Below are 27475 nucleotides of genomic sequence, written 5' to 3' on the forward strand. Positions count from 1 at the left end.
TAGTCAAGGGCTTTAGCTGGTCATAAATGTTGATAGAATAGAACCTCAGAGTTACAAACAGCCCAAGAATTTTTGTGACTCTAAAGTGTTTGTAACTCTGAACAAAACATGATGGTTATTCTTTCAAAAGTTTATAACTAAATATTGACTTAATACAGCTGTGAAGCTTTACTATGCTGCTTTTAACCATCATAATTTAAATGGAACAAGTACAGAAACAGTGTCTTTATCTTGTCAAATCTTTTACACTTTTCCTTTTTTAGTCAATGGGGGGTGGAGGGACACCTGCAGAGCTGCAGTGGAGTTAGCTCCCTCCCCCAGGAGGCTCTTACTACATTTAAAGGGCAAAGGCGCAGCGCGGGACCAGGCGCGAGTTGTGATAGCTGATAGGTGCCTGGTCCCCTGCTGTGCCTCTGCCTCCTCTGTCCCCCCAGTACCGGCTTCTGCTCCTCCCTTGCTGCCTCTGATACAGAGGCAGCAAGACAGGGGAGAACTGACTAGTCGAGTAGTGACTTGACTACCCAATAAGCCTAGGTTTATCGGGTAGTTGATTACTCGACTAGTCGCTTATATCCCTAGTCTCCGCTGCTGTCTACTTCCAGTTCCAAATGAAGTGTGTGGTTGATCAACAGAGCTGTCCCGTCGATAGGACTGTTTGGGGCACTGCCCAGCCCCATGCTTTAGGAGGTCCTGTGACAGTTGCATCAACAGTCCTATGCATGGGGCCCAAGGCAGCTTGCGGGGTTACCTAGTAAACTACCTACACAAGACCCCCTTGTAAATCTCACGCCTTAAATTGTTTTCTTTAACAAAACCTAAGTTTTGGTTCTAAGCGACATACTACTTCCTTCTATTAAATGACATTAGCCTTTTGGCTTTTGAACAAATCCTAGGCAGAGTAAAAGCAAAGACAATCTCTGTTCACCCAAGAGAAGTGTCTGCTGTTGCAAAATATTTGAATAACACTTACATTCCTCCAAAGCTACTGATAGTTACACCTGCTAAGGCCATATTTATTAAGTGAGAACTTGGAATAAGGGTTCTTTTTTTCCCTCCCTGAAAATGGATGCCATCTTTTTCCATGTTTTGGATATAGACGACCTCTTTTTCAGTCCATTGTCTGGAACAACAGCTTCCAAGTGAGACTGATGTCAGCTAGTGGGTTTCATTCTCCGCTCTTAGTGGGCCACGGGTGGGGCGCAAACAAGAGGTTTCAGTGCTGTTACTATGTATGTGAAAATGAGGCAGGACATAAAGGGAGACATGGGATGGTTGACAGGATGGACAGTGGTGTGTGGAGATGTAGAGATGAGATCTTAAGAGGGATTGTGGGGAGGAAGTCCAAAACACTTCTGTAAGGAAAGAAGACCAAACATTCCCAGAAGGCAGCAGTCCAAAGAGGCCTACAGGAAAGAGAATAGTAAATGGCTTGGATTTTAGGGTGGAGAATGTCTTTCTTTGGCTATCAGTTTATTTAATATTGAGAGTTATTTCAGCTGGTGACCAAAACCAACTTACCATTCCGTTTCCTCTACCTACACATTCACTTTTCTTAAATCTTATCATCTGTGTGTCAGGGGAGATCTCTTGGCAGGTGAGAGAGTCTGAGCTTGCTGAATAGAGATCACCAAAATCTGCTGGACTTGGAAGACAACCATCATGGAAGGGGATAGAAAAGGGACTCTGACCATTCAGTCCAAGGCTGTGATAAAGCACAGGAAAATAAGTGGAATGAAACAGCTAGGACTGGTATATGTGGAATAGAAATGGCTTTTGGATAATAAATCATTCAGAGAAATATTTTATTTTATTTGGCTATAGATCCAGATTCATAGAAAGCTGGAAGGATGAGGGTGTTAAACTAGAAACACATTATTATAGAGGGAAACTACATTTGGGCTTGTGATGCTATTTAATCTTGTATACTATGGAAAGATCTTGTGAGGTTTTGGGAAAGCATTCTCTGGCTAGTGGTGGGCGAGGCTTCTATTATCTATGCTTGCAGAGTCAAGCAAGAAAATGGCATGGTTTTCACCCTCTTTTCTTTTAAGCTGTTTGTTATGTGGAATAGGGCATTATATAATCATCTAAAAACTGCCAATAAGCAGTTGCTGTTTCCAGAAAGGGACAGTAAGGCTATTGTGCGAGAGCCACACTGCAGAATTCCTCCAGATTCAAGAAAAGATAGAAAATTCAAATACTGAGTGTGGTAGTATTAAACATTGGCACTTAGCAGTAAACTTGACTAAGACTTAAAATGCTTATTAGTAAAAACCATTTAGAACTGAATTCCACATTCTGATAGATGGAGGGGATCCCAACCAAACAACTAACCAACTAAGGGGTAAATTCTGGCCCCAATAAAGTTAATGGCAGACATCTCATTAGATACCAGTAATCTCAAATTGCTTTTGCATTGAAGCTAATAGATCTATTAATATTAGACACTGGAATGCAGATATTGTCCACTCTTGCCTTTAATTAGAAGGTGCAGCCTGTAGAGACTGAAGGTCTCAGCATTCCGCTAGGATGAAGAAGTAGGATTGCTGTTTGAGTTGATTCCCTACTGCTTGGAACACAGTTCTTCAAGGGGGTTCCCTTGTAGCAGGATGGAGTCAGAAGATGTATGGCTGTACAGATGCCCCAGTTATTGCCCTTGCGAGTACCTTGGTGGCAAATTTCAGAGCAGTCAATCTGTTAGTCCATTTCAACAAAAAACAGTGAGGGGTCCTGTGGAACCTTAGAGACTAACAGGCTTATTTGGGCATAAGCTTTTGTGGGTTACAGTCCACTTTAGCAGATGCTTGAAGTGGAAACTTCAGTTTGGCAGGTGAAAAGATGAGAAGGTTACATTACTGTGCAAAAAACCTTCAAAAATAGACTTCAGCAAACTTGACATTATCAGACTGGGCCTGAATACAAGCTGGGAGTAACTAGCCTACTACAAAAAGTAACCCCCTCTTGGTATTCCCATCAACTGTTGGGAATGGGCCACATCCACCCTGATTGAATTGACCTTGTTAGCACTGGCCCTCTTCATAGTAATGTAACACTCCCATATTTGCCTGTGTATATATACCTGCCAAACTGAAGTTTCCACTTCATGCATCTGATGAAGTGGGCTGCAGCCTATGGAAAGCTTATGCTCAAATAAATTTATTTGTCTAACTCAAGACTTGGAAGCCTCTGTTTCCAGCAGCTTGTCAGTGAAGTGGAAAGTTAAGAGAAAGGTCCATATTTTTCTGATTAAAAAACTGCTTTTAAATAAGACTGCATCCCTGAGTTGTACATTTGAATTCTCCCTGAATTTGTACATAATCGCATAACATTTTATGAGAGAGACCAAGCCCAATTTTGAATCCCAAGACAGAGATGCCGATGTTGTTGTTTTTTTAAAGAAAAGCTCAGCTTTATCTTCAGTTTTCTTGATTAGGGCTGTTATTTATAATGGAACTGGGCAGAAAAATCTAGCAGAAAATCTGTGTTTTCATTTTTTCCCTTACAATATCTGTAGGCTTGACTGTATTTAGAAACCTGGAGGCAACAAGTGTCCTCTGTCTTCTCAGTAAGCACAGAGAAAGGGCTTTTGACAGCAGATTAAAATCAGGATCCTTGAAATCCAGACCCAGTTATCAAAGAGACCCAGAGCAAGACACAACCCTCATGGGCTCTGTGGGAAAGAATGCATGGGATTCCACTGGGCTTCTTGAATAAAAAAGAACAATGAGGCTTCTAGAAAGAGCCTAGTGTGTTAAAATGGGCTGGATGAATGTCCAATGTGACATTTCCAAGCCTCCATTTTTGCTCTTGCAATTATTTGCCTCTGCAATGTAGGTTATTTGTACCTCTCAGTATTTGATGTGCAGAGACAGTCTGGTAATAAGTGAGGCACTGAGTTGTGAGATTAAAACTGAACTTTCTATATGAGGTGTTCAAAAGTCATCACTAAAACTTAACATTTATCAAATCTTAATAAAAACAGAAACTTTAATTTGAGATACTGCAGTATTTCCTCTTACAGGTACAAGGAAATAGCGCAGTATCATCAGTACAACCATCTGGCAAATATTGCTACATTTTTATGCAACTATGGTATGTGTAGTTTTAGTTTCATAACAATTAGAAAAAACCTTTTTGTTCATTGTCCTTTTCTAGATTATTTTCTACCTAAATAATTTTCTTATTAATGTTTATTGAGATTGTCATTGTGTTCAGTGTCCTACAGATATGTAAAAGAAATGACACTTGCCACAGTCTAATTTGAATAGTTTGCTTTGATGTTACAGCTGATGCAGTCAACAATGCAGCTGGCTATGGGTTCAGTGGTGTTGATGAGCAAGGCAATTTCCATTGGGACCTGCTATCCAACTTAAATATATGGAACATTGAGGTGAGTTGAAAGAAACAATATCTTGGTATAATTATGGAACAGTGTTTATAAGGCGGTTCATTAGTAATGGGGGTACATTTTTTCCTGCCAAAGGTGTATTTCAAATTAGCATGGTTTTGAATTTTATTTTCTGGATAGATACAGTGTATGGGTCATACTTTATGTTAGGTTACATTGGTAAATAGTTTATAAAGTGCTAATAATGTGTTTTAATAAACTGAATGATTGTAGAGTTCAGCAGATCAATAGATTGCATACAACGATTCATAACCATGTATGGCATCATCTGCTTATCTACTTACTACAATTCATTATTACTTATTTTTAGTATTTGTATTTCAGTAGCAGCTAGAGGACCCACCTGACATTGGGGCTTATTTGTACTAGGTCCTTACAAATACACAGTAAGAGACAGTCCAGGCCCCAACATGCATATATTATAAATAGAAAAGATAGACAGAGGGCAAAAGATGAAAGAAATACAGAAATGTGAGATTATCTGCCCAGGGCCACATAATATGTCAATGACAGACCCAGAAATAGAATTAAGAGTTTCTCCTAGCTCAGTTCCCTAATCCTTTAGATGACACTGTTTCTCAGAACATCTGTAACGTGCTCCTCATGCTAGTGACATGCTTTTAATCTCCATTAGTCCCTTGCAAAATATTTATTAAGTTACCCTTACTATAAACTGTGACCAACATGTTTCCTTTTTGTTGTCACCTAGGATAAATGTTTTCTGAGTGCCAATGGCATGAAAAAATGTCTTAGTGTCTGGACTAGGCCATTCCTAATTTCTCCTACAGATTTATTTTCATACAATATTAGAAGCTCTCTCTATTGTATCTTAGTGGTCTATCAATACCACAATAGTGGTCTCTCCCCACTGCAGCCATAGCTCCCAGGTTCCCCAGCAACAGCTCTAGAGTCACTGTAGCAGGAAGTGCAGTTCACTTACTGCTGTTGCTGGGATGCGGGGGAGTCTAGGCAATGTTCCCAGCCTGCTTCTCCTGGGTCCTACCTAGCAGCTTATTTCCTTATTTAGAAATAATAACTCCCGAAATAACTATTGTGAAATAAGCTTACTCTCCAAAGAAAACAGGAGTTGGTATTTCAAAGTAACCAGCCCCTTATTTCGAAATAACGAGCTTGGTAGTGTGGACGCTCTGTTTCTTATTGTGAAAGAAGGAGAGTTATTTTGAAACTCCCTAGTGTAGAATAGGGCAGAGAGAGTATTCCATTTTTGACAACCAGTTTGGCTAGCTGCTCTCTTGCAAAAGCACTCAAATACTTTTTTGGGGCTCCTCTCCTACCCTACTCCAGTTCACTCTTCTTTGACTTTCTTTGAGGACCTTGTGAGCTTTGGAAGAGCCCTTTGACCACCTACTGGCATTGGTGCAAATGCTGCTGGAATACAATGTCCATTTCTTGTAGCCACAACTCAAAAAGGATGTTGATTAAATTGATTAAATGGATGTTAAAAGGAGTCATAAGAATGATTAAGGCTTAGAAAACCTGGCTTATAATGACAGAGCTCAATCTATTTAGCTTAACAAAGAGAAAGTTAAGGGGTGACTTAATTACAGTCTGTAATTACCTACATGGGGAACAAATATTAATAAGCTCTTCCACCTACTAGAGGAAGGTATAAAATACTCCAAGGCTGGAAACTGAAGCAGTACAATTTGAGGCTGAAAATAGGGCACATATTTTTAGTGATGAGCGTACTAATCACTGGAGCAATAACCAGGGCCATAGTGGATTCCTCATCACTGGTGATTTTTAAATCGAGACTGAATGTTTTTCTAAAAGATCTTATCTGGGAATTATTTTGGGGAAATTCTATGGCCTGAGTTCTACTGGGAACACGTCTGCTCTACTGGGAATGCTTTTTTTTGCGGAAGAGCAGACGTGCTCTTTCAGAAGCCCTGTCTTCCTATTCCCACATGGGCCTCCCAGTATAGATGGGCCAAATTTCGGAAAAGCCTCTTCCGAAAAAAATATCGGAAAAAGGTACGCGAATTGTGGAGCATAATTTGTATACCTTTTCCCGATAAAGTAGTATAGACATAGCCAGGGAGACTTTCATTACTTTTTGTTAGGGCTGCACTGTGGAGGTGCTTTCAAGCAATGAGCAGTAAAGAGACTGTTTTGCTGGTTTTCATTAACAAAAACAGTACAAAACAAACCCCTTCAAGGTTTGTTTAGGAAGTTAGGTTTTCTGCTTATTACAAAAACTGGAATGAGAATATAGTACACATTATAATGAGCTAACATTTACTTGGAGAGTTGTTTCATAAGGCATAAGAAAACAACAGTAAATAAGTAAGCTTCAATTTGTGACAGGAACCTATACGACAAAGCAAAGCTGAAATACCACTTTTCACGCAACCAGTTTTGCTAAAGTATGACAGCCTGTATGGTATATTAGATCACCCAGGCTACGTCTATACTGGCATGATTTTCCGAAAATGCTTTTAACGGAAAAGTTTTCCGTTAAAAGCATTTTCGGAAAAGCATGTCTAGATTGGCAGGCTCCTTTTCCGCAAAAGCACTTTTTGCGGAAAAGCGTCTGTGGCCAATCTAGACGCGGTTTTCCGCAAAAAAGCCCTGATCGCCATTTTCGCGATTGGGGCTTTTTTGTGGAAAACACTACTGTGCTGTTTACACTGGCCCTTTTGCGCAAAAGTCTTTCGGAAAAAGACTTTTGCCCGAATGGGAGCAGCATAATATTTTCGGAAAAGCACTGATGATCTTACATGAGATAGTCAGTGCTTTTCCGGAAATTCAAGCGGCCAGTCTAGACAGCTGGTAAGTTTTTCCGCAAAATCAAATGATTTTGCGGAAAAACTTGCCAGTCTAGACACAGCCCTATTGTTTGGAGAACTCTGACATCTAACCACAAGAGGTTGGCTTGCAGTTTGACTTTTTCCAGGCTTAACTCCTGAATATCCTGGTTTTCCCCAATGATTCTCTTTACCGTAAACCCATTCTAATATGATATCTTGCTGCTTAATTTTCACTATAGGCTGTTTTGCTGCTCTCTCGTCTCAAGGCAATGTTCACTAAGGTGCTCTCTTTAAAGTATATATTGGTGAGCTGATGGATTGTAGAAAGCTCCTTTGGATACATTGTGATTTAATGGGTCACAATTCATTTCGGGAATCTCTTAATTATTCCATCTTTCTTCACGTTGAGATTCTCTACACTACAGACTTGTCAACATTTCTGGAAATTTGGCAGCCTACTATCAGTGTGTAGTTTAGGGAATATTTGGTTATTGATATTGTAAAGTGCAATGGGGCAGTGGTGCTAACCATGTCTATGAGGGGACAGTATGTGCTCTAATGGACAAATCCAGCGCAGCCCCAGACAATGCAACAAATGAACCCTAGCTAACAAAACAGATATGAATCCAGTGCATCACTGGGGAGCTGCACTGCTGTTACTCATCCACTGTGTCGTATAGAGTCCAGCTCCTCAGAAAATTCTTCACTCAGATGGGAAGCAGAGGACAAATGATGATAGGGCATGGACAGATGTGGGATTGAACAGGGTTAGATCTGCTGTTGGACAGAACCCTGCGGTCCTCCATCCATGAGAGGGGCACATAGGGTCTACTGAGTCAGCAGGTTGAAGCAGTCACTGCTGAGTGGTTATGTAACTGCTGCATGGGCTTGACTCCCTTTTCTCCCTTGGTATCTTCCTGTGGCCCAGTTCAGTTACTTATGTTGGGCTTTGGGCTAAAGATTTGGCTAAAGATTTGTGCTAAAAATACTTGTCAGTGTTCATTGATGAGAAGTTATTGTTCTCCCCAATAACACATTTCCTTTTAAAATCTCATTTTAAAAAGCACTCTAGGGATTTCCAACACACCTAATGGACTACAAAGTTTCAAGATTAAAAAGTGGTTATTTGTAAGGTTGGAGGTGGTGTGAATATCTGAAAATAGAAAACCTCTTTTGGGCTTTTTTTCCATAAATCTGAAATATAGCTAAACACTTTTATTTTCTTTTATAATAAAAAGTGAACATTTAAAATGAGTGCCAAGTGTCAGCCATCAGCAAATTCGTATAAATCCCAAACCATGTTTATGGTGAAAATGTTGACATAACCTTGACTATAGCTAGCTACTACTACTACTAGCATACTGCATGTAAACCTCTTCAGGTTCAAATCCAGGTACAGGCTGGTACCTGTACATTCAAAGTTAACTTTCTTCTTACCTGTTCTGTTCATTCCCTCTGGGGCACCTGGCATTGGCCACTGTTGGAAGACAGAATATTGGGCTAGATGGATCTTTGGTTTGACCCAGCATGGCCGTTGTTATGTTCTTATCTTATTTTCTCTCGTAGACTGCAACGAGTTTTAAAATGTACGTTGAGAACTGGAACATTCAGACCGCTGCCTGGCTAAAGTGGTAAGAGAAATCTTGTTAGACCCAATTACTTTCAGGAAGTCAGTAATGTTAGCTATGAATGCTAAATGGTGAATCTGCTAAATATACAATAACCTCTTGGTCTCTTTCATTTCTCCCTGCAAGGACTTTGTGCTACAATGTTTTTGATGCTCAGAAGTTTTTATTGCTATGTGTTTGGAATTACTGCATTTACTCATGTGCAGCAAAGTCATGAGTGAGCTATACAGTTCTTCCTAAATAACTTTTTATAGCACCTCTCCCTGTCCATGTGCTATGTTTGTTACCTATCTTTTATCATTTTGGTAGAATTTTATCATTTTTTATCTCTGCCTCCCTTGAATTTAAAATCAATTAATTACTTTTGGAGATGGGCCTGAATTGTAACATTGTGAGTCTGAACTCCTTTTCCAATTGGAACTTTAGAAGAGCTTGGATCCGGATTGAAACTTTATTGTTTCAGTGTGTTGCAGAGCCCCAGTCGCCACAAACTTCAGGTGCCAGTTTAGATCTGTCTTTATAATATGCCCTCTTGAGACAGAAAGTAAATTTCTCATGTGTTTAGGAATCTGATTTCAGACTGCCATTACTAGGGTTCACTGTACATAACATTTCTCCATAGTTTGTAGCTCTGTCCTGTCTTTGGATACTGTGAAAAACAATGCCTTAGGTAGGTGAAAAGCCCAGTTCAAGTTGAGTGATGTGCATTTTACACCAAATACCATTAGGACAAACAGCATACAATCCCCTCTATGGGTATGTCTAGTCTGCATCCCTCTACTGGCAGAGGAATGCAGATTAGGCAGGTCGACATTGCAAAGGAGGCAGGGATTTAAATATCCCGTGCCTAATTTGCATAAAAATGGCCGCCGTGTTTTGCCGACTCAGCACTTTGTTGGCAAAAAGCGGCAGTCTAGAGAGGGATCTGTTGAGAAAGAAAGCCTTTTTCTACAGATCCTGTAACCCTCCTTGCAGGAGGCATAAGGGATCTGTCAAAAAAGGCTTTCTTTCTAGACTGCAGCTTTTTGCCGACATAGTGCTGAGTCCGCAAAACGCGGTGGCCATTTTTATGCAAATTAGGCATGGGATATTTAAATCCCTGCCTCATTTGCAATGTCGACCTGCCTAATCTGCATCCCTCTGCCAACAGAGGGATGTAGTCTAGACATACCGATAGAGGAGATTGTATGCTTTTTGTCCTAACGGTATTTGGTGTAAAATGCAGATCTGAATACGCTATTTCCATTGTTCTTCATTAGTAAAGTAAACACAGTCTTTTTGGTAAATAAACTACCATGTTAAGTTCTTAGGGCTGTTGCATTTTGAGTTAAAACTCAGATATTGTCCACTTGCTGTGTTTTTGAACTATGAACACAGAACCAGCCACCTACATCTTCTGAGGAGCACCCTTAGCTGCTGTAAATCATCATTAGATTATTCTTTTATGCTAGCTAAGAAACTAGCCTTTTGTGATACTAATCAGGGCAGTATATTGCCTAAAGAATATTGAATAGAAAAGGAAATGTGGGTATGCCACTTCCATCCTCCCACCTGATCTTTGATATCCATCAAGTTTCTAAGGATACATAGAGAGTTCTAGATGAGAAAATGCTGGCATAATAAATGAGAACCCACCTTATGCCATATTTTATATTTATAGTATGATAATAATTAGAGAGCAAGAGAGAGAGAGACAGACTTTCATATATCATCTCTCATTCATGCAATAATCCATGATAATTGGAGACACCTCAGTGCCTAAATCTAGCAAACCATAAATTCACAAAAGAATGCCTTACTCAGGCAAGTAATCTCATTGACCCTCACATAAACAAAGGTTTGATGCACTGGGCCACAATACATAGAGTAGATCAGAATGGGGTCTTTAAGATTCAAGAAGATCTGAGATGCAGTGAATATTTGTTACTTATTCAATATACTGTTTTCTGTTTTTTCATTTCTTCCCAGTGTTTGCTATGACAGGGCTCCATGGTACCCAACAGCCTTAACATTTATCCTGTCTGCCCTGTGGCATGGTATCTATCCTGGATATTACTTTACATTCCTTTCCGGAATCCTTATGACATTAGCATCCAGAGCAGTATGTACCCTTTCTTGTTCTTTTCAGAGGCTTATATTAGATTACTGTAAAGTTTTCAGTGCTCGGTGTTTGTGTACCCTTTGACATACTGAGCCATTTGTATCCCTCATATAACACTGTTGACTGTTCATGAGCATAATACCTTTTTCCTTTCAGATGATCCTCACTGAAATGTGGGTGCTTCCTATAATTATTACCAGCCATTAGGGATATGATAGTATATATGGGCGAACGGTTAACCGACGAGCCTGGGCATCAATTAATCTTCATGGTTACACACAGGCCCTCCCCCTTCCCATCTCCTTCCCACCCCAGTAGCACAGCAGGGGGACAGATGGGGGGAGCTGGTGCACATGGGGAGCCAGCTTTTAAGAGGTACCAGAAGCAGCAACGGAGTCGAGGAGATGGCTTAAAAGCAAGCTCCCTGCACTCACCAGCTCCCAGGGAGCCATTTCCCCTTCTCCCCCTGGTGTGTAAATGTGCAACTTCTGAAATTTTCAGTTTTACCTGAATAGACACATTTTAACATCCCTACCCACCATTGTTCTTATTGATTCAGCCTACCAGGACTTGGCTACAGTCATAGAGGGAGGTGAGGGGCCTTGGCAGGTGGCTACTCTATCCCAGGAGCAGCAGGGAAGCCACCATGCAGCCTAGGGCTGGAGCTATGGGCTGCGTGGCGGGCGGCAGCTGCTCCGGTGGCCTCGGCTGGGGCCAGAACCAGAGTGTGCATTACAGGCGGTTGGGGCCTGCTGGGGCTGCATGGTGGGGGGATCGGAGCTCTTCCTGGGGCCAGAGGCAGAGCGGAACAACCACACTGCAGCCCCAGCTGCCCACCCCAGGAGTAACCGCCTGGAGCTGGGACCAGGGCCACGTGGTGGCTGTCAGAGCTGGAGCTGTGGTGAGTGGTGTGCTGCTCCTGGGCTGGGGGTGTCGGATGTGGAGCGGCTGGCAGAGGAGTCTCTGGTGGCGCAAGGACAGTTGAGGCGTTGGTGACGACGGGGGGCTGCCCCATGGAACAGGGAGCAGGGAGAACGAGGTCGAGTGTCGGCAGGGCCTTGCGAAGCGCGGCAGGGAGGCAACCCAGCTCTACTTGTTGGTCACCTATGGCATATGCGGGCAGCACATCCAGAGCCAGTGGCCAAAGCTGCACTTATTCTGCCTGTGCTGCCTGCTGCAGCCTGACCACTACATCATGCCACCCCCTACTGCCCCATCCCCCTGCCCGAGCACCCCTAAAGAGTTGCAGCCTCCTGCGTCCCCTTCCTTGCTGGTCCCTTGGCCGACCTCACCCCTGCACTGCACAGTTGTCTGTGGTGGAATGTGCTTTTTATTGTAAAAAGCTATCTGATCTCTGGTATATTTCAAGGAAATTGCAACATATAGTAGCAGAAATAGTACTATACCAGTAATTTATCCAAAAAATGGGGAAGACAGTTAAAAAAACATCCCTGTCTCCTTCTTCACATAGCGCACAGTCTACCTGTGGAACTCCTTGCCTGAGGAGGTTGTGAAAGTTAGGACTATAACAGGGTTTAAAAGAGAACTAGATAAATTCATGGAGGTTATGTCCATAAATGGCTATTAGCCAGTCTGGGTAAAGAATGGTGTCCCTAGCCTCTGTTTGTCAGAGGGTGGAGATGGATGGCAGGAGAGAGATCGCTTGATCATTACCTGTTCACTCCCTCTGGGACACCTGGCATTGGCCACTGTCGGCAGACAGGGTACTGGGTTCTTATGTTCTTATGTTCTCCCTCCACCTGCACACTTATCCCTCCCTTACTGCCCTCTGGCTCTGAGTCCCCTGCCCCTTCAGCCCCTTGCCAGCTTTCCTCCTGTCGCTTCCCACGTCACTGCTCAAGCCCCCTCATTCTCTGCAAATTCTAGGAGAGTCTCTCAGGAGAACAGAGCCACTGGTGGGTGTCACAGTGGCACATCCAAACAAGCACCCATGACCTCAGTATTGGCGCACAAGACAAAACTCCCTCCCTCCACTCACGGATGGAAAATCTTAGAGGGTACACTTGCCTGGTCATCTAGAGCTTCCATTATATCTGTGTATGGTGATAACACTTTGTAAAATACTGACCTCATAGTTTGGATTGAGCCACCAGTTGGTCGAAGGCTGTACAGGCATAGCTCACACGAGACAATATTATGTCTGAAAATTCTGAACTGACCCCGTTCATTGTAGTAGAAAGTTAACTTTGGATCCCAATGATAACAATTTAATTTCCTAGCATTACTAATTATATCAGTGCTGGTCATTCTAGTAAAAACATCCATTGTGAAGAGAATGGATCACCTTCGATATATATCTGTCAGGTTGACGTGAAGAAAGCTGGCAATCCACAGTAGTTACTATAATACTGTACGACAATAATACTTTGCATTTTAATTTGCCCCTTTCCTATGAAGATCCATTCCAAACAAATAACTCCATCTCCAAAACAGTAACAACAAAAAACCTTACCATGAAACCAACATCTGTAGAAATCCAAAATACTTGAAGGCACAAACAGCTGCTAGAGAATGCAACACCTCTCTCAGTTGAACCTTTTATAAGCAGAAGTCTGATTTAACCAAAAAGAAGAAAATTACCCATAGGAGAAACAGTCTTGCTTAGTGGTTATGGAATTCAGGAGATCTTGGATCTATTCTCAGTTCTATAACTGACCTGCTGTGGAACCTTGGGCATGCCATTTGGGCATTCATATGCCTTCTTTCCCTCTCCCATTTTGAATCTGTCCCATCCATCTACACTTTGAAGGGTAAGTTTGGGCCTCTAAGTATCACTGCACTACAGATAATAATGGATGGGGAATTTAGTAGCTGTGAAGTGAGTTTGCATGAGTTTGCTAAGAAATTTAGGGTTTTTAACCCTCTTCTCCCTGATTTGTAGATAAGGAACAATTACAGACATTACTTCCTCTCTTCAAAGTCGCTCAAGGTGATCTATGACATTGTCACGTGGTTTGTCACTCAACTGGCTGTCTGTTATACTGTGGCACCTTTTGTTATGCTGGCTGTTGAGCCCACCATTAAGTTATACAAGTAAGTTTCTTCCTTGTAACACTTTGTATCTTAGATCTTTAACCATGGGGGTTTGTTTGATAAGTCAACCAGTGATGGAAGATTATTAGAATTTTGCCATCACTCGGAGAAAATGAGGCAGGTTATTTAATAACATCGGGAGTGATTTCATCTGTTTAACTTGATGGTCTCATTTTACCATGGTAGAATAATCCTCCTTTCCTTTCTCATATTAGTTAAAGTTTTGGGATTTTTTTTATTCTGATTTGACCTGACTTGCCCTCTGTCTGCTATTACCCTATCTAAAGTATCCCACTATTAAGACGAAAGGATGGGGTGCATAGTAATGAATTTAAACTTATATTGGGAAATGTCTAGTGAAATAACTAACTTCCATTTGAAAAATGCTCATGAGACTGGATTCTGAATTGATCAGTAGGATATAGAGAAAATAGCTGTCTGATTTATTGTGTATTAAAATCATTTTATTTATTTTGACCTGTTATTTTATGTGTAGTTACTTCTGTAAGTATTTTAAAAATGAGGTAGAGAGTTGGTGCTGAAGTAGGAATGTGAATGGTTAACCAGTAAGCCCTTAACAGGGGTTGCTTACCTGTTACGGTTAACAGTGGGTGCTGGAGCAGCTCTTGTCGGTGGTGGGCAGAATCCCAATTCTGAAGATTTTATGTAGTGAAGCATAAAGTGAGTTGAAAAAGGAGACTTGACTAAATTACTTTATTTTTCTTTCATTTTGTGGTAATCCTTGTCAAACACAGAATAACAGTTTGGCTGAAAAAAGAGACATTTCAATTTTTTGACATAAAAGACTAAAAACTGTTAGTCAAAAGTGCAGCTGTCAGTGAGTCCGTTTGAGGGGTCTTGAAGGCTGTTCTTTTTAAAAAAAATGAAAATGTTTAGCTAAGTTTTCTCCTTGCTTAAACAAAGCTATTAAAATGCCAGCACCAATCTGAAGTCTGTACCAGTATAGGCAAGATTCATTCCTGGCTACCATTTTAATATCTCATTGTTCTGTCTTTCTTTAGAAATAACAAATAAAAAAGATAGGGGCTGTTTCAGTTTAAAAATATAGGTTGGACCTCTCTGGTCCAGCCCCTCGGGATCTGAGCTGTCCCGGACCAGGGAGTTTGCCGGACCAAGGGTATGTCTACACTACAAAGTTAATTCGAACTAACAGCCATTAGTTGGAATTAACTTTGATAGGCGCTACACAGGCAAACCGCTAGGTCGAACTTAATATGAACTAGCAGAGCACTTAATTCAAATAAGGTAAACCTCATTCTATGAGGACTAAGGCCTAGTTCGAATTAAGTAGTTCGAATTAAGGGCTATTTAGCCACTTAATTTGAACTAGTGGGAGGCTAGCCCTCCCCAGCTTGCCCTAGTGGCCACTCTGGGCACCACCAGGGAAACTCATCTGCCCCCCTCCCGGCCCCGGAGCCCTTAAAGGGGCACAGCCTGGCTACGGTGCCCGTGCCAGGTGCAAGCCTGCCAGCACCCAGCCAGCAGACCCTGCACCTGGCACGGCACGAGCCAGCCACCTGCTGCCACCCAGCCCTCCGCCTCTTCCCGGGACCAGGCTGGCGGCTCCCAGGAGCCTGCCCGGGGCCGCAAGAGGCGGGCGCCTGCCTGGTCTAGTGCGGACATCGTGGACCTCATCTACGACCTCTGCAGTAGGCACAGGAAAGTGGCCGTCTAGGGCAGGATAGCTGCCAGCCTGGCCACCCAGGAGCAGGTTTGCATGAAAATCAAGGTGGTCAAGTGAGACCCCGACCCTGAGACCTGAGCTTAGAACATAAAAACATAAAAATGGCCGTTCTGGGTCAGCCCAAAGGTCCATCTAGCCCAGTAGCCTGTCTGCTGACAGCGGCCAACACTAGGTACCTGGAGGGGATGGACCGAAGACAATGACCAAGCCATTTGTCTTGTGCCATACATCTCCAGCCTTCCACAAACAGGGGCCAGGGACACCATTCCTACCCCCTGCCTAATAGCACTCTATGGACCCAACTTCTATGAATTTATCTAACTTCTCTTTAAACTCTATTATAGTTCTAGCGTTCATAGCCTCCTGCAGCAAGGAGTTCCACAGGTTGACTATTTGCTTTGTGAAGAAGAACTTTCTGTTATTAGTTTGAAGCCTGCTACCCATTCATTTCATTTGGTGTCCTCTAGTCCTTCTATTATGGGAACTAATGAAGAACTTTTCTTTATGCACCCTCTCCACACCACTCATGCATTTATAGACCTCTATCATATCCCCCCTCAGTCTCCTCTTTTCTAAGCTGAAAAGTCCCAGTCTCTTTAGCCTCTCTTCATATGGGACCTATTCTAAACCCCTGATCATTTTAGTTGCCCTTTTCTGAACCTTTTCCAAGGCCAAAATATCTTTTCTGGGGTGAGGAGATCATATCTGTATACAGTACTGAAGATATGGCGTACCATAGTTTGATACTTCCCCTCCTCCTCTTTCCCCTGGCTTCCCCCTTCCAGCTCCCTCCTCCCAGGTTTCCTCCTGCCCTCTCCCACCCTCTCTCTTCCCCTCTCCCACCTCCTTTTCCCAGTCTCCCCCAGTTTTGTTCAATAAAGAGAGTTTCTATTTTTGAACACGTGTCCTTTATTTTGTACATCTGGAAGGGGGGCTAGGGAGGGGTAAGTGGAAGGAGGTGAGGGAGGAATGGGGTACGAGCCCCCAATGGGGAGGACTGGGCTGGCTCTGCGGACTCCTCAGGGTGGAAGCTCTCCTGCAGCCCCCCGATTGACTCCCCCCCGGATGGCAGCCTGCGGCAAGAGCAGCTGGGCTGATGGCCAAGTGCTGTGATGTGCCGAGTGTGAGCACTCAGGGCACTCCAAGCCAGGACTGCTTTGCTGTCCCTCATTAAGTTAGACAAGCGAGCGGGGAACCCCTGAGAACTGTCTGTCCGGGGTGGGGGTCGGGTCCCTTTAAGCACAGCCCTCGGCTAGCCTGAGGCAGCAGCTCCACGCTCTAAGTCCTAATCTGATGCCCTGCTGGCACTGCTTCTGGCCAGCATTAACCCCGGTTCAGGGTCCACTCAATGTGGACATGTTAGTTCGAATTAGCAAAATGCTAATTCAAACTAGTTTTTAGGTCTAGATGCACTAGTTCGAATTAGCTTAGTTCGAATTTACTAATTCGAATTAAGTTAGTTTGAATTAGTGCTGTAGTGTAGACGTACCCTAAGGGAGGTCAGTGCTCCCCTGCTGGCTGCCCTGCTCCTAGACTCCTCTCCCTGGGGCTCCCTTCCCTGCTAAAGCTGGTCCAGCCCAGCTCCCCACCTAGCTGCCCACCTGCTGCCCCATGGTCTCCTGGGATCCCCAATGGGGACCACTTGGCTGCTGCAGGTCCCGTTGCTGCAGGGTGTTCTCTGGGGTTCCCCAGCTGGGGGTTTCCTGGGGTTCCTGGCTAGGGTCGCCCAGCCACAGGCATCCCAGCTGCAGCCGGGGATTCCGGGCTGAGACATGTCAGCCACGTGGCCCCCTAACACTAGGGGTTCCCTGGCTCAGGCAGGAGCTTCCCAGCTGCCAACTGGCCCCGCTGACGCTGGGAATTCCCTGGCTAAGGCTCCTAGCTACCACCTGGCCCCATTAATGCTGGGGGTTCCGGGCCACAGCGGAGGCTCCCCAGATACTGGCTGGCCCAGCCGGGGCTCTCCAACCCTTGCGTTGCTCCGGGGCTCTTTGGTCCAGCAACATCCCTGGTCCTGCTGGAGGTTCAACCTGTAGTGAATGTGAACAAACTCATTAAATTGGTTCAAAGGGCAAAATTTTGTCCTTTTTGCCACCAAAGTCCATTTGAGATGACAAAATACTAACATCTTAACCTAATTCTGTTAATAAATACTTGTAAAGAGATTGCTCTTAACATGCCAATACTCACAAAAGAAAAACTGTCAGTTTAAGTTTAGCACAGCTCTGACCCCTAGATGGTCATTTCTTTGTTTCACTGACTCAGCACATAAAGATAATTTGTGAATTTGTGGGATTTTCAAACCAGGCCACTGAGTTGAGTGCAAGATGACTGTGTGGGGCCTTTAGAGCAGGATATTGTGGACATACCTTTACAAGGACTTTAGAACAATGAATGAAGGAGCACTGAAAAGTTAGGCCATTTCAGGATATGCGTAAGTGGTCAGCTCCCTGGCCTTCCTCAACCCATGCTGTAAGTGCCCATCAAAACAGACATCTGATTTTCCATTTTATCTATCTGCCCTGAACACTATCAAGTAAATATATGGAAAATGTCCTCGTTTAGCCTTGTGCCATTCTCTCTCTGATCATGATGCATTTTGTGTTTTTACTATTTTATTAATGATCAGCAAACCTTAAAACTGTTCCGAGTTCTAAATAAGTTCAGTTAAGCAACCTAAAGATTGGCTGGAAGCTCTTCTGGAAGCTGTCCTGCAATTGCTGGTGCCATGTTTTCAAGCACAAGTTGTGCTTTGACAAAACGGGGGCTTTCTGGAAAGGTATCCCTGTGTATTCTTTAACAGTGGGAGAAGGCCAGTTTTGGGTTTCCTAAAACCAGAAGCACAGGTAGTTCACATCTGAGTTCAATTCACCTGAATTGTCAACGTTTGGGGCTGGGGATTGGGGAAAGGTTTCTGGATTTGGCACCTTGTCTAGTAACAAAATATGGGAAAGTATATGGGAAATCAATGCCTAACTTCTATTGAGTTCAGGGGGTTTGGATGTCACCATAGTATAGCGTGACATAGTGCTGTAAAATCCCTGGGCATAAAAGCCTGGCATATATAGGACTAAGGAATTTTCCTCCAGGGTAGATTGGCAGAGGCCCTGCAGGTTTTTCGCCTTCCTCTGTAGCATGGGGCACGGATCACTGCTGAAGGATTCTCTGCATCTTAGGGTCTTTAAACCATTTGAGGACTTCAATATCTGAGATATAGGTGAGAGAATTATTCTAGGAGTGGGTGGGTGAGATTCTGTGGCCTGCATTGTGCAAGGGGTCAGACTAGATGATCATAATGGTCCCTTCTGACCTTAAAGTCTATGAGACTCTATGGCTAGGTCTATGCTACAGCTTTTTCCAATTTTTTTTCCAGAAGAGGCTTCTCCAAAATTTGGCCCGCCTACACTGGGCCAAATTTCGGAAAATCCTCCTCTTTCAGAAGATCTCTTCTTCCTCATGGAATGAGGAAGACTGGGCTTCCGAAAGAGCGCGATTACACTTCTGCCAAAAAAAAGCGGAAGAGCAAACGCATTCCCTGGACATGGTGGAGGTATCCCGGAAAACCCCCACAGTGTAGCACCTATCAAGTGCTCTGTTTTATGTCTGTACCTCTTGAATCATGTGGACTGGTTGTAGTGCTGAACTAATACAATTTTCAGCATTTGTATGTTATTGTAACAAGCATGTTCTCTCTTTCTCTTTTCATTTCTAGGTCACTGTACTTCCACATGCACATTCTAAGCCTCCTGGTGTTGCTGGTCCTACCAATCAAACCTCAAGACCACACCATGAAGCAGCTTCAGAATCAAGTCACACACAACTCTGTTAAAAACAAGAAAGAAAAATGATACCTCAGAGGAAAAACACTCATATGGGGAAATGAAGTGTCATACCAAAACCAAAAGGACGCAAATAAAAAGACAGTGGCATTGTTATTACTTAATTTAAAAGGCTTTGGAAAGGACAGACTGGGGCGTAGTAGACTATGTTCAAGATGACTCCAGTAACAAAGATGAACAGGCTTGATTTTGATTTTATAACTACAGGGACTATTTTTATGATGTGCTTTTATATATTTAATTTTTCACATGTACAGACATTTTTGATCTTTTACAGAAATGTACATTTGATAAACAAAAATTTAAGATTAAGAAAATAATAATAAAAAACCTAACAAGCGTCAGATCAGCAGCTTAGCAGACTGGTGCTCTGGGCTGCTGAATCTTTGGCTTCGTATTATCCTGCCTATGACCAGAGGTGGTCTGAGGTGTAGAACCACAGAACCTTAACTCCTGGGACTGTTGGTATTGACTCCAGCAAGAGGAGGAAGGTCACAGAGTATGATGCAAGTACTCCCCATGGGGTTCTAAAGCAGGTACCTGCTGCCTGATTTCAGCAGCTTGGAGGCTCCTCATTGGTCTCAGTGACACCTGCTGGTATGAGAGACAAATTAGTCACTTGGAAATAATTCAAATAGGCTTCTATGAAAGTAGGCCACTGGATTGGCCAAATTAAATATAATATATATAATAAAAATGGGAAAATTAGAGTATTTTATGATGGGCAGATAAAATCTTCTCTAGCTGAGGCTACGTCTTCATTATAAGTGATGCAGCTACCCCTTGTAGGGCTGTAGTGTAGCTACTTGCTGCAGCAATGGAAGGGATTTTTCTATTGCTGTGGTGAATACAGCCCCATGAGAAGCGGCAGACACAGAATTCTTCTGTCAACATAGTGGTGTCAATACCAGGGCTCAGGGCAGCTTAACTATCTCTCTCAAGGGTGGGGATTTTTCACATCCTTGAGTGACATAGTGAGGTTTATGTTTAGACCAGGCCTGAGAGACAAAGATAATTGGGATGTGACTGCTGTTTGGCACTAATTCAGCACTATCTTGCAACTCTGGAATGATATGTTTTCATGTGATACTTTTATGATCAGTATACTGTAGGAATAGGGAAACCTTACAGATTTAGTACTTTAAAACTGTCAGTCACAGAGCAAAGGATGGAGAAGATTGGGAATTGATCAACTTGCTTTTCATCTGTATTGTCAAGTAGGGGTTTGTTCACAGAAGATAACAATTTATTTAAAAAAGAGTGCTATAAAAGAGAAGGGTTGTGATGTGATCAAGGGACAGAATCAGCAGCTCTGCTTGTGATTCACTATGTGATCTTGGGCAAGTCATTTAACCTTTCTGTAGTTTAGTTCCCCCATCTGTAACACGGGGATAATAATATTTACCTACCTCACAGGACTGTTGTGAGGTTCCATTAATGTTTACAAAGCACTTTGAGATAACAGGATGAAAAGTGCTGTTGTAAGTTTAAAAAGAATTTAGTCAGAGAGGATCTCATAAAAGAACACATGAAAATGTGCACCAAATAATTCTGAAAACACATTTAAATGTTGTCTCATTCGGTTTTCTCAGACTTACTTAGGGTACGTCTAGACTACATGCCTCTGTCGCCAGAGGCATGTAGATTAGGCTACCAGGCATAGGAAAATGAAGCGTCGATTTAAATAATCGCCGCCTCATTTAAATTTACATGGCTGCCGCGCTGAGCCGATCAGCTGTTTGTCGGCTCAGCACGGTAGTCTGGACGCGCGGGTTTCGACATCAAAGGCATTTGTCGACCACCCAGGTATGCCTCCTGGGATGAGGTTTACCTGGGTGGTCGACAAATACCTTTGATGTCGACACCCGCGCATCCAGACTACCGCACTGAGCCGACAAACAGCTGATCGGCTCAGCGCGGCAGCCATGTAAATTTAAATGAGGCGGCGATTATTTAAATCGACGCTTCATTTTCCTATGCCTGGTAGCCTAATCTACATGCCTCTGGCGACAGAGGCATGTAGTCTAGACGTACCCTTAGAAATGAAGCAGTTCTCTATACTATTGATTTTCCTCATCTTTCTTCAGTGTATGTAAACAAAATCTCTCTACCCTATTTATTTCGTTTTAAATTTTGTTATTAGAAATTCAAATTCTGCAGAATCCTTGCAGTGCAGAAAGAAATGTAAGAAACCAAAACTGAAGGAGGTAAACAGTTTCACTTTATTTTTCTTGATGGAAATATTTTGCTTTTCTCATCCCACCCCCAACAGCCATTTAGTATTGTACATATGTCATGAGAGAGTTTATTTGGTGTTTGCTTTTGAAGAAGAGATGGATTACTAAGATTGGTCTGAATAAACAGACTTTTTTGTCAGCGTGCGCCCTTATTAATAGGAGGGAAGGAAGAAAATCTGGAGAAAATGAGTCTATGTCTCATGGAACAAGGTAAAAGAGCATTACACACATGGTGGAAACTAATCACATCTCTTAATCTTGCATTTTGCCAACATAGTGTGGTTCAGATCCATGCTAAACACTTCTGTTTGTTTCAATGGGAGTTGGATTCATCCCTTATTTTGGTTGCCATTTTTTTTGTCCCATTGGTTAGTGTTTTTATTTATTTAAGGATTTGCTGTGACACTTCTTTGCTGGTGTGAATCTATCCCAACATAGCCAGATCAAACCCTTACTCATCTCATACAGGAACTAGGACCCTCTCCTTGTCAGGGCTCCTCTGCATTCTTCTGTTGGGGATGAGGTGGAAGTAAGAAAGATCCTGGTTAAAAACCATTAAGATCCCCTAGGAGCTGATGAGCAGGAAGACCAGGTGAATCCTTACAGAGGCCTTATGCCTCTATGTGGTTTCCGGATTCCAGCAGATCCTCACCTTCCTGCTTCTTGACTGTATGACTTCAAATTTGGTTCACTGACAGGAATGCTGCAGGTGGCCTCAAGACCCACTGGAAAGGAAGGGTATAAGTACATAGAACTGATCCAGGTGTCTGGGTATGTCTACACAGATGCTGGGAGAGTGCATCCTAGCATGGCTAGACAGACATATGCTCTCTCTGCTTGATCTAGCATGCTAAATATAGCAGCATGGCTGCAGTGGCCTGGGTTTACCATCCTGTCTGACCTTCCTAGGTACATACTTAGATGAGGGTCTATCATTTTTAAGCATTATGTTCATATTGAGAAATTTTAAAACGTAACATCTATTTAAAAACTATTTTAGTAAATTAGGAGGTGCCTGCACTTCAGTTCCAGAATTGTGCGGGAAGTGGGGGGTGGGGAGGAGAGAAATGCAAATCCTTACGGAACCAGTACAGTTTTTAGAAGCATGGGGCTTGGATCAGAGTAAACACCTTCAAAAACAAATAAGTTCAACAGCAGACCTACTACTTGGTTTGGATTCAATGCTTCTTGCAGTGGATTTTCTCTTCAGGGCCCTGTGTCTGTTCCTAATCTCGTTCATCATTCGATACATGCTATATATATATATCACACTGCGCTTTTCTCAGCACTTTGTGAACTCTAACACTTATCCTCTACTACTTTCTCACGGTATTTTTGCTAGTGAGCAAATTATCATTCTCCTGTCATAGTCCATCCTTAGAGTCAGCATTATGACTAAAACTTGAACCCTGGGGCTTTAGCTTTTGCTGAGAAACGTTCATGTGGGTTTGAGATTATCTCAGATATGCATCCTAAATGAGAAGTGTATTGTTCTTTTCAAAATTTTGAATTATAAGCAGACAACCTTGCTGCATGAATTTTGTCTAAGAGCTGCAAAACAAAAGGAGTGAGCAGATGTCTTAGAAATCATTTAAACTATTTTTTCTCTGCTATGTTATCCTCTCTAGACTATCCCGCTCACATAGCTCAGTATACCAATGTGATATGGCTAACCCAGTTGTGGATTTATAGTTCTGTAAGATCTGCCTTTCTAAAATACATGGTGCAAGGAACCTTTATTGGCCCTGGTAACAGCCTTATAAATACAGCGCATTCTATCTTTTCTAATTTCATTTCAGATTTCAGATTCTCTATTGTTTTGCCAAGTTTGGTTGTCATTTACATCTGTGTCAAATCAATGCTAATAAATAAAAGGAGAATTCTCACTTAATTAGTAATTTATGCCCCATTTGAACATATGTAAATTACTGATATACAAGGCAAAAGAGAATCAGATCATTAATGCCCCATACTGCAAAATCTGTTGAACCTAGTTATTAGTCTCTAACTAGAAGGATGTAAATTGAGAGTAGTCTTAGTTTGGTGCTGGAAGCAGAAAGAGGTGGAGATTGTAAAGAGATCGTCAAGACAGAGCCAGATGAGACTTGTAGGAAAGAGAAAAATATGGAGCCCTGAAATGGAGAAAGAGAAAGTAGATCCAGGAATAACTTATATGGAGCCCAAATTCCAATTTCTGTTCATCAGCACATGTTCTACATAAAACCAAATACAAAATTGGGATATGCTTAGGAGGAGGAGGAAGAAGCTGAAACTGACATTTCATTTCAGCTAAGTAAACATTTAAAAATTAGCATCATAAATAAAAATCTTGTGGGACTAGCATTTCTGGAAGGATTTAACTCTTTTGAAGCAATTCCTCACTATATTAGAGACACAAACATACTTCATTTACAATCCAATATGCATGCTCTTTTTTTCCACTCCACATTTGTGTTTGCTCTCTCTTGTAGCATGCCATGGCAGGAAGGCAGAATAACATGGGAGAAAAGTTAGTCTCATTTCTCTCCTGTTATGGGTACTCTGCTGCACAGAGCTCAGATTTTAGCATTCTTTAAAATGAGGTAGAAATGAAGGGAAGCTGTAGGTTAAATATTGATAAGGGCTTGTGGTACACAGCAATTATTTGGGTGTTCTTCAAGTAGGATCTATCAAATTAAATCCTGGCACTAATCCCATTAACTTGGTGGGGGCCAAGATTTTATCAATCCGGAGGCCCTTTTCAGCTTCCTGTTTGTGTATCTTACGCTTGTGAGCACAATTCAACATTTGCTGGCCATTTTTGGACGAACAATTAATACCAGATAAAAAGGAAATGCATTTGCTTGAATAGTGTGGTAGAACATGTATTTAAGACATCCTAAATGCATCTTGAAACAGTTTACCTTTCCCTTACATATAGGCTATGTCTAGACTGGCCAGTTTTTCCAGAAAATCAGCAGCTTTTCTGGAAAAACTTGCCAGATGTCTACACTGGCCACTTGAATTTCCGCAAAAGCACTGACTTCCTACTGTAAGAAATCAGTGCTTTTTGCGGAAATACTATGCTGCTCCCGTTTGGGCAAAAGTCTTTTTCCGAAACACTTTTGCGCAAAAGGGCCAGTGTAGACAGCAGAGATTTCTTTTCCGCAAAAAAGCCCCGATCGCAAAAATGGTGATTGGGGCTTTTTTGTGGAAAAGCGCGTCTAGATTGGCCACGGACGCTTTTCCGCAAAAAGTGCTTTTGCGGATAAGCGTCCTGCCAATCTAGATGTGCTTTTCCGAAAATGCTTTTAACGGAAAACTTTTCCATTAAAAGCACTTCCGGAAAATCATGCCAGTGTAGACGTAGCCATAGTGTTCAGAAAGCCATTCCATTCTAAGCCAAAGTAGGTCCTACCTGAATTTCTCCACAATCATAGTTAGAGCTTTGGGTTTTCAGTTTTAACCATTAAACCAGGGATGGGCAATAATTTTTGATGGGAGCCACTCCAAGATTTTGGAAAGTTGTTGAGGGTTGTACTCTTCCATTATGTTAATGGAGGAGGTGTACGGTCTCGGATGTAGGTTGGGTGCAGAAGGGAGCTTGGGGTAAGGAATTGGGGAGCAGGCGGGAGAGTGAGGTCTTGGAGGGACTTTGGGTGAAGGAGGCACTTGTGACCTAGAGCAGAGGACTGGGGTCCAGGGTTTTGGAATGTGACTTAGGGCAGGAGAAGATTGTGACCCAGGGCAGGAGACTAGGGTGCAGGAATTTGCATTGTGACCTAGGATAGGAAGGGATTGTGATCTGTGGAAGGGGTTGGGATGCCAGCTCTGGGAGGTACAGGAGTGGGGCAGAGGGTTTGGGTATGTTGAGTGGGGGGGAGGGGAGGCAGAGGATTGGGGAAGAGAGGGACTGGGTACCAGAGGCAAGCTCTGGACAGGAGACTTACCAGCTAGCAGCCCAACTATCCTGCCTGCCTGCAGAGCTAAATGCTTGCAGAGCTTAAAAAGTTTCTCAGCCTGCCTGTCTGCCCCGCGCCTACACAGGCTGCATGGCCATGTGCTTGTATGAATAACTGAGCCATAGGGGAGGAAGGTGTGGTGCTTTGTGTGCTGCCGGTTATTCAAACAGGCAGCTCCCATTGACCAGTTTCCGGCCAGAAGCCAGTCAATGGGATTGTGCTGGGGGTGGGAGTTATGCCTGAAGCCTTCCCCCCTCCCTTCTGGGCTTGCAGTTTTAAAAAAGAAATGGCCTTGCAGCCACTTTTCTGAGCAGCGTGTGGTGCTGCGGAGCAAGCAGGGAGCCTTTCTGGGGCTCCCCACTGCGTCTGTGGGCTGTGTCCTGTGGTTTGGCATGTTGGATTCGGCCCGCATGCCGTATTTTGCCCAGGCCTGCATTAAACACTGAGGGTATGTCTACACTACAAAGTTAATTTGAACTAACAGACGTTAGTTCGAATTAACTTTGATAGGCGCTACACTAGCAAACCGCTAGTTCGAACTTAATTCGAACTAGCGGAGCGCTTAATTCGAACTAGGTAAACCTCATTCCACAAGGACTAACACCTAGTTCGAATTAAGTAGTTCAAATTAAGGGCTGTGCAGCCACTTAATTCTAACTAGTGGGAGGCTAGCCCCACCCAGCTTTCCCTTGTGGCCACTCTGGGCACCACCAGGAAAACTCTTCTGTCTCCCTCCCGGCCCCGGAGCCCTTAAAGGGGCATAGGCTAGCTACGGAGCCCGTGCCAGGTGCAAGCCTGCCAGCACCTAGCCAGCAGACCCTGCACCTGGCACGGCTCGAGCCAGCCACCCGCTGCCACCCAGCCCTCTGCCTCTTCCCGGGACCAGGCTGGCGGCTCCCGGGAGCCTGCCCAGGTCCGCAAGAGGCGGGCGCCCGAGACATCGTGGACCTCATCCATGACATCCGCACTAGGCACAGGAAAGTGGCCGTCTAGGGCAGGATAGCTGCCAGCCTGGCCACCCAGGAGCAGGTGTGCATGAAAATCAGTTGGTCCAGTGAGACCCCCGACCCTGAGCCCTGAGCTTAGAATGGCCGTATTGGGTCAGACCAAAGGTCCATTTAGCTCAGTAGCCTGTCTGCTGACAGCGGCCAACACTAGGTGCCCTGGAGGGGATGGACCGAAGACAATGACCAAGCCATTCGTCTCGTGCCATCCATCTCCAGCCTTCCGCAAACAGAGGCCAAGGACACCATTTCTACCCCCTGGCTAATAGCACTCCATGGACCCAACCTCCATGACTTTATCTCACTTCTCTTTAAACTCTATTATAGTTCTAGCCTTCACAGCCTCCTGCAGCAAGGAGTTCCACAGCTTGACTATTTGCTTTGTGAAGAAGAACTTTCTGTTGTTAGTTTGAAGCCTGCTACCCATTCCTTTCCTTTGGTGTCCTCTAGTCCTTCTATTATGGGAAGTAATGAAGAACTTTTCTTTATGCACCCTCTCCACACCACTTATGCTTTTATAGACCTCTATCATATCCCCCCTCAGGCTCCTCTTTTCTAAGCTGAAAAGTCCCAGTCTCTTTAGCCTCTCTTCATATGGGACCTGTTCCAAACCCCTGATCATTTTAGTTGCCCTCCCCTCTCCCAGCCTCTCTCTTCCCCTCTCCCACTTCCTTTTCCTAGTCTCCCCGAATTTTGTTCAATAAAGAGAGTTTCTATTTTTGAACACACATGTCCTTTATTTTGTACATGAGGAAGGGGGCTAGGGAGGGGTAAGTGGAAGGAGGTG

General features: G+C 43.3%; 1 protein-coding gene across 1 annotated transcript in view; it reads left to right on the forward strand.

Annotated features, from left to right (window-relative positions):
- Nucleotides 1-19846, forward strand: part of MBOAT1 (membrane bound glycerophospholipid O-acyltransferase 1) — an 85534-nt gene extending 65688 nt beyond the window's left edge. The window contains exons 9-13 of the mRNA XM_006121826.4: nucleotides 4287-4390; nucleotides 8746-8810; nucleotides 10776-10908; nucleotides 13811-13962; nucleotides 19380-19846. Coding sequence (XP_006121888.3) covers nucleotides 4287-4390; nucleotides 8746-8810; nucleotides 10776-10908; nucleotides 13811-13962; nucleotides 19380-19515 — 590 coding nt within the window. The 3' untranslated portion in view covers nucleotides 19516-19846. The remainder of the gene's footprint in view (nucleotides 1-4286; nucleotides 4391-8745; nucleotides 8811-10775; nucleotides 10909-13810; nucleotides 13963-19379) is intronic.
- Nucleotides 19847-27475: the final 7629 nt, after the last annotated feature.

This window comes from Pelodiscus sinensis, chromosome 2, assembly GCF_052426305.1.
Source record: "Pelodiscus sinensis isolate ZL-2025 chromosome 2, ASM5242630v1, whole genome shotgun sequence".
Taxonomy (NCBI): Eukaryota; Metazoa; Chordata; order Testudines; family Trionychidae; genus Pelodiscus; species Pelodiscus sinensis.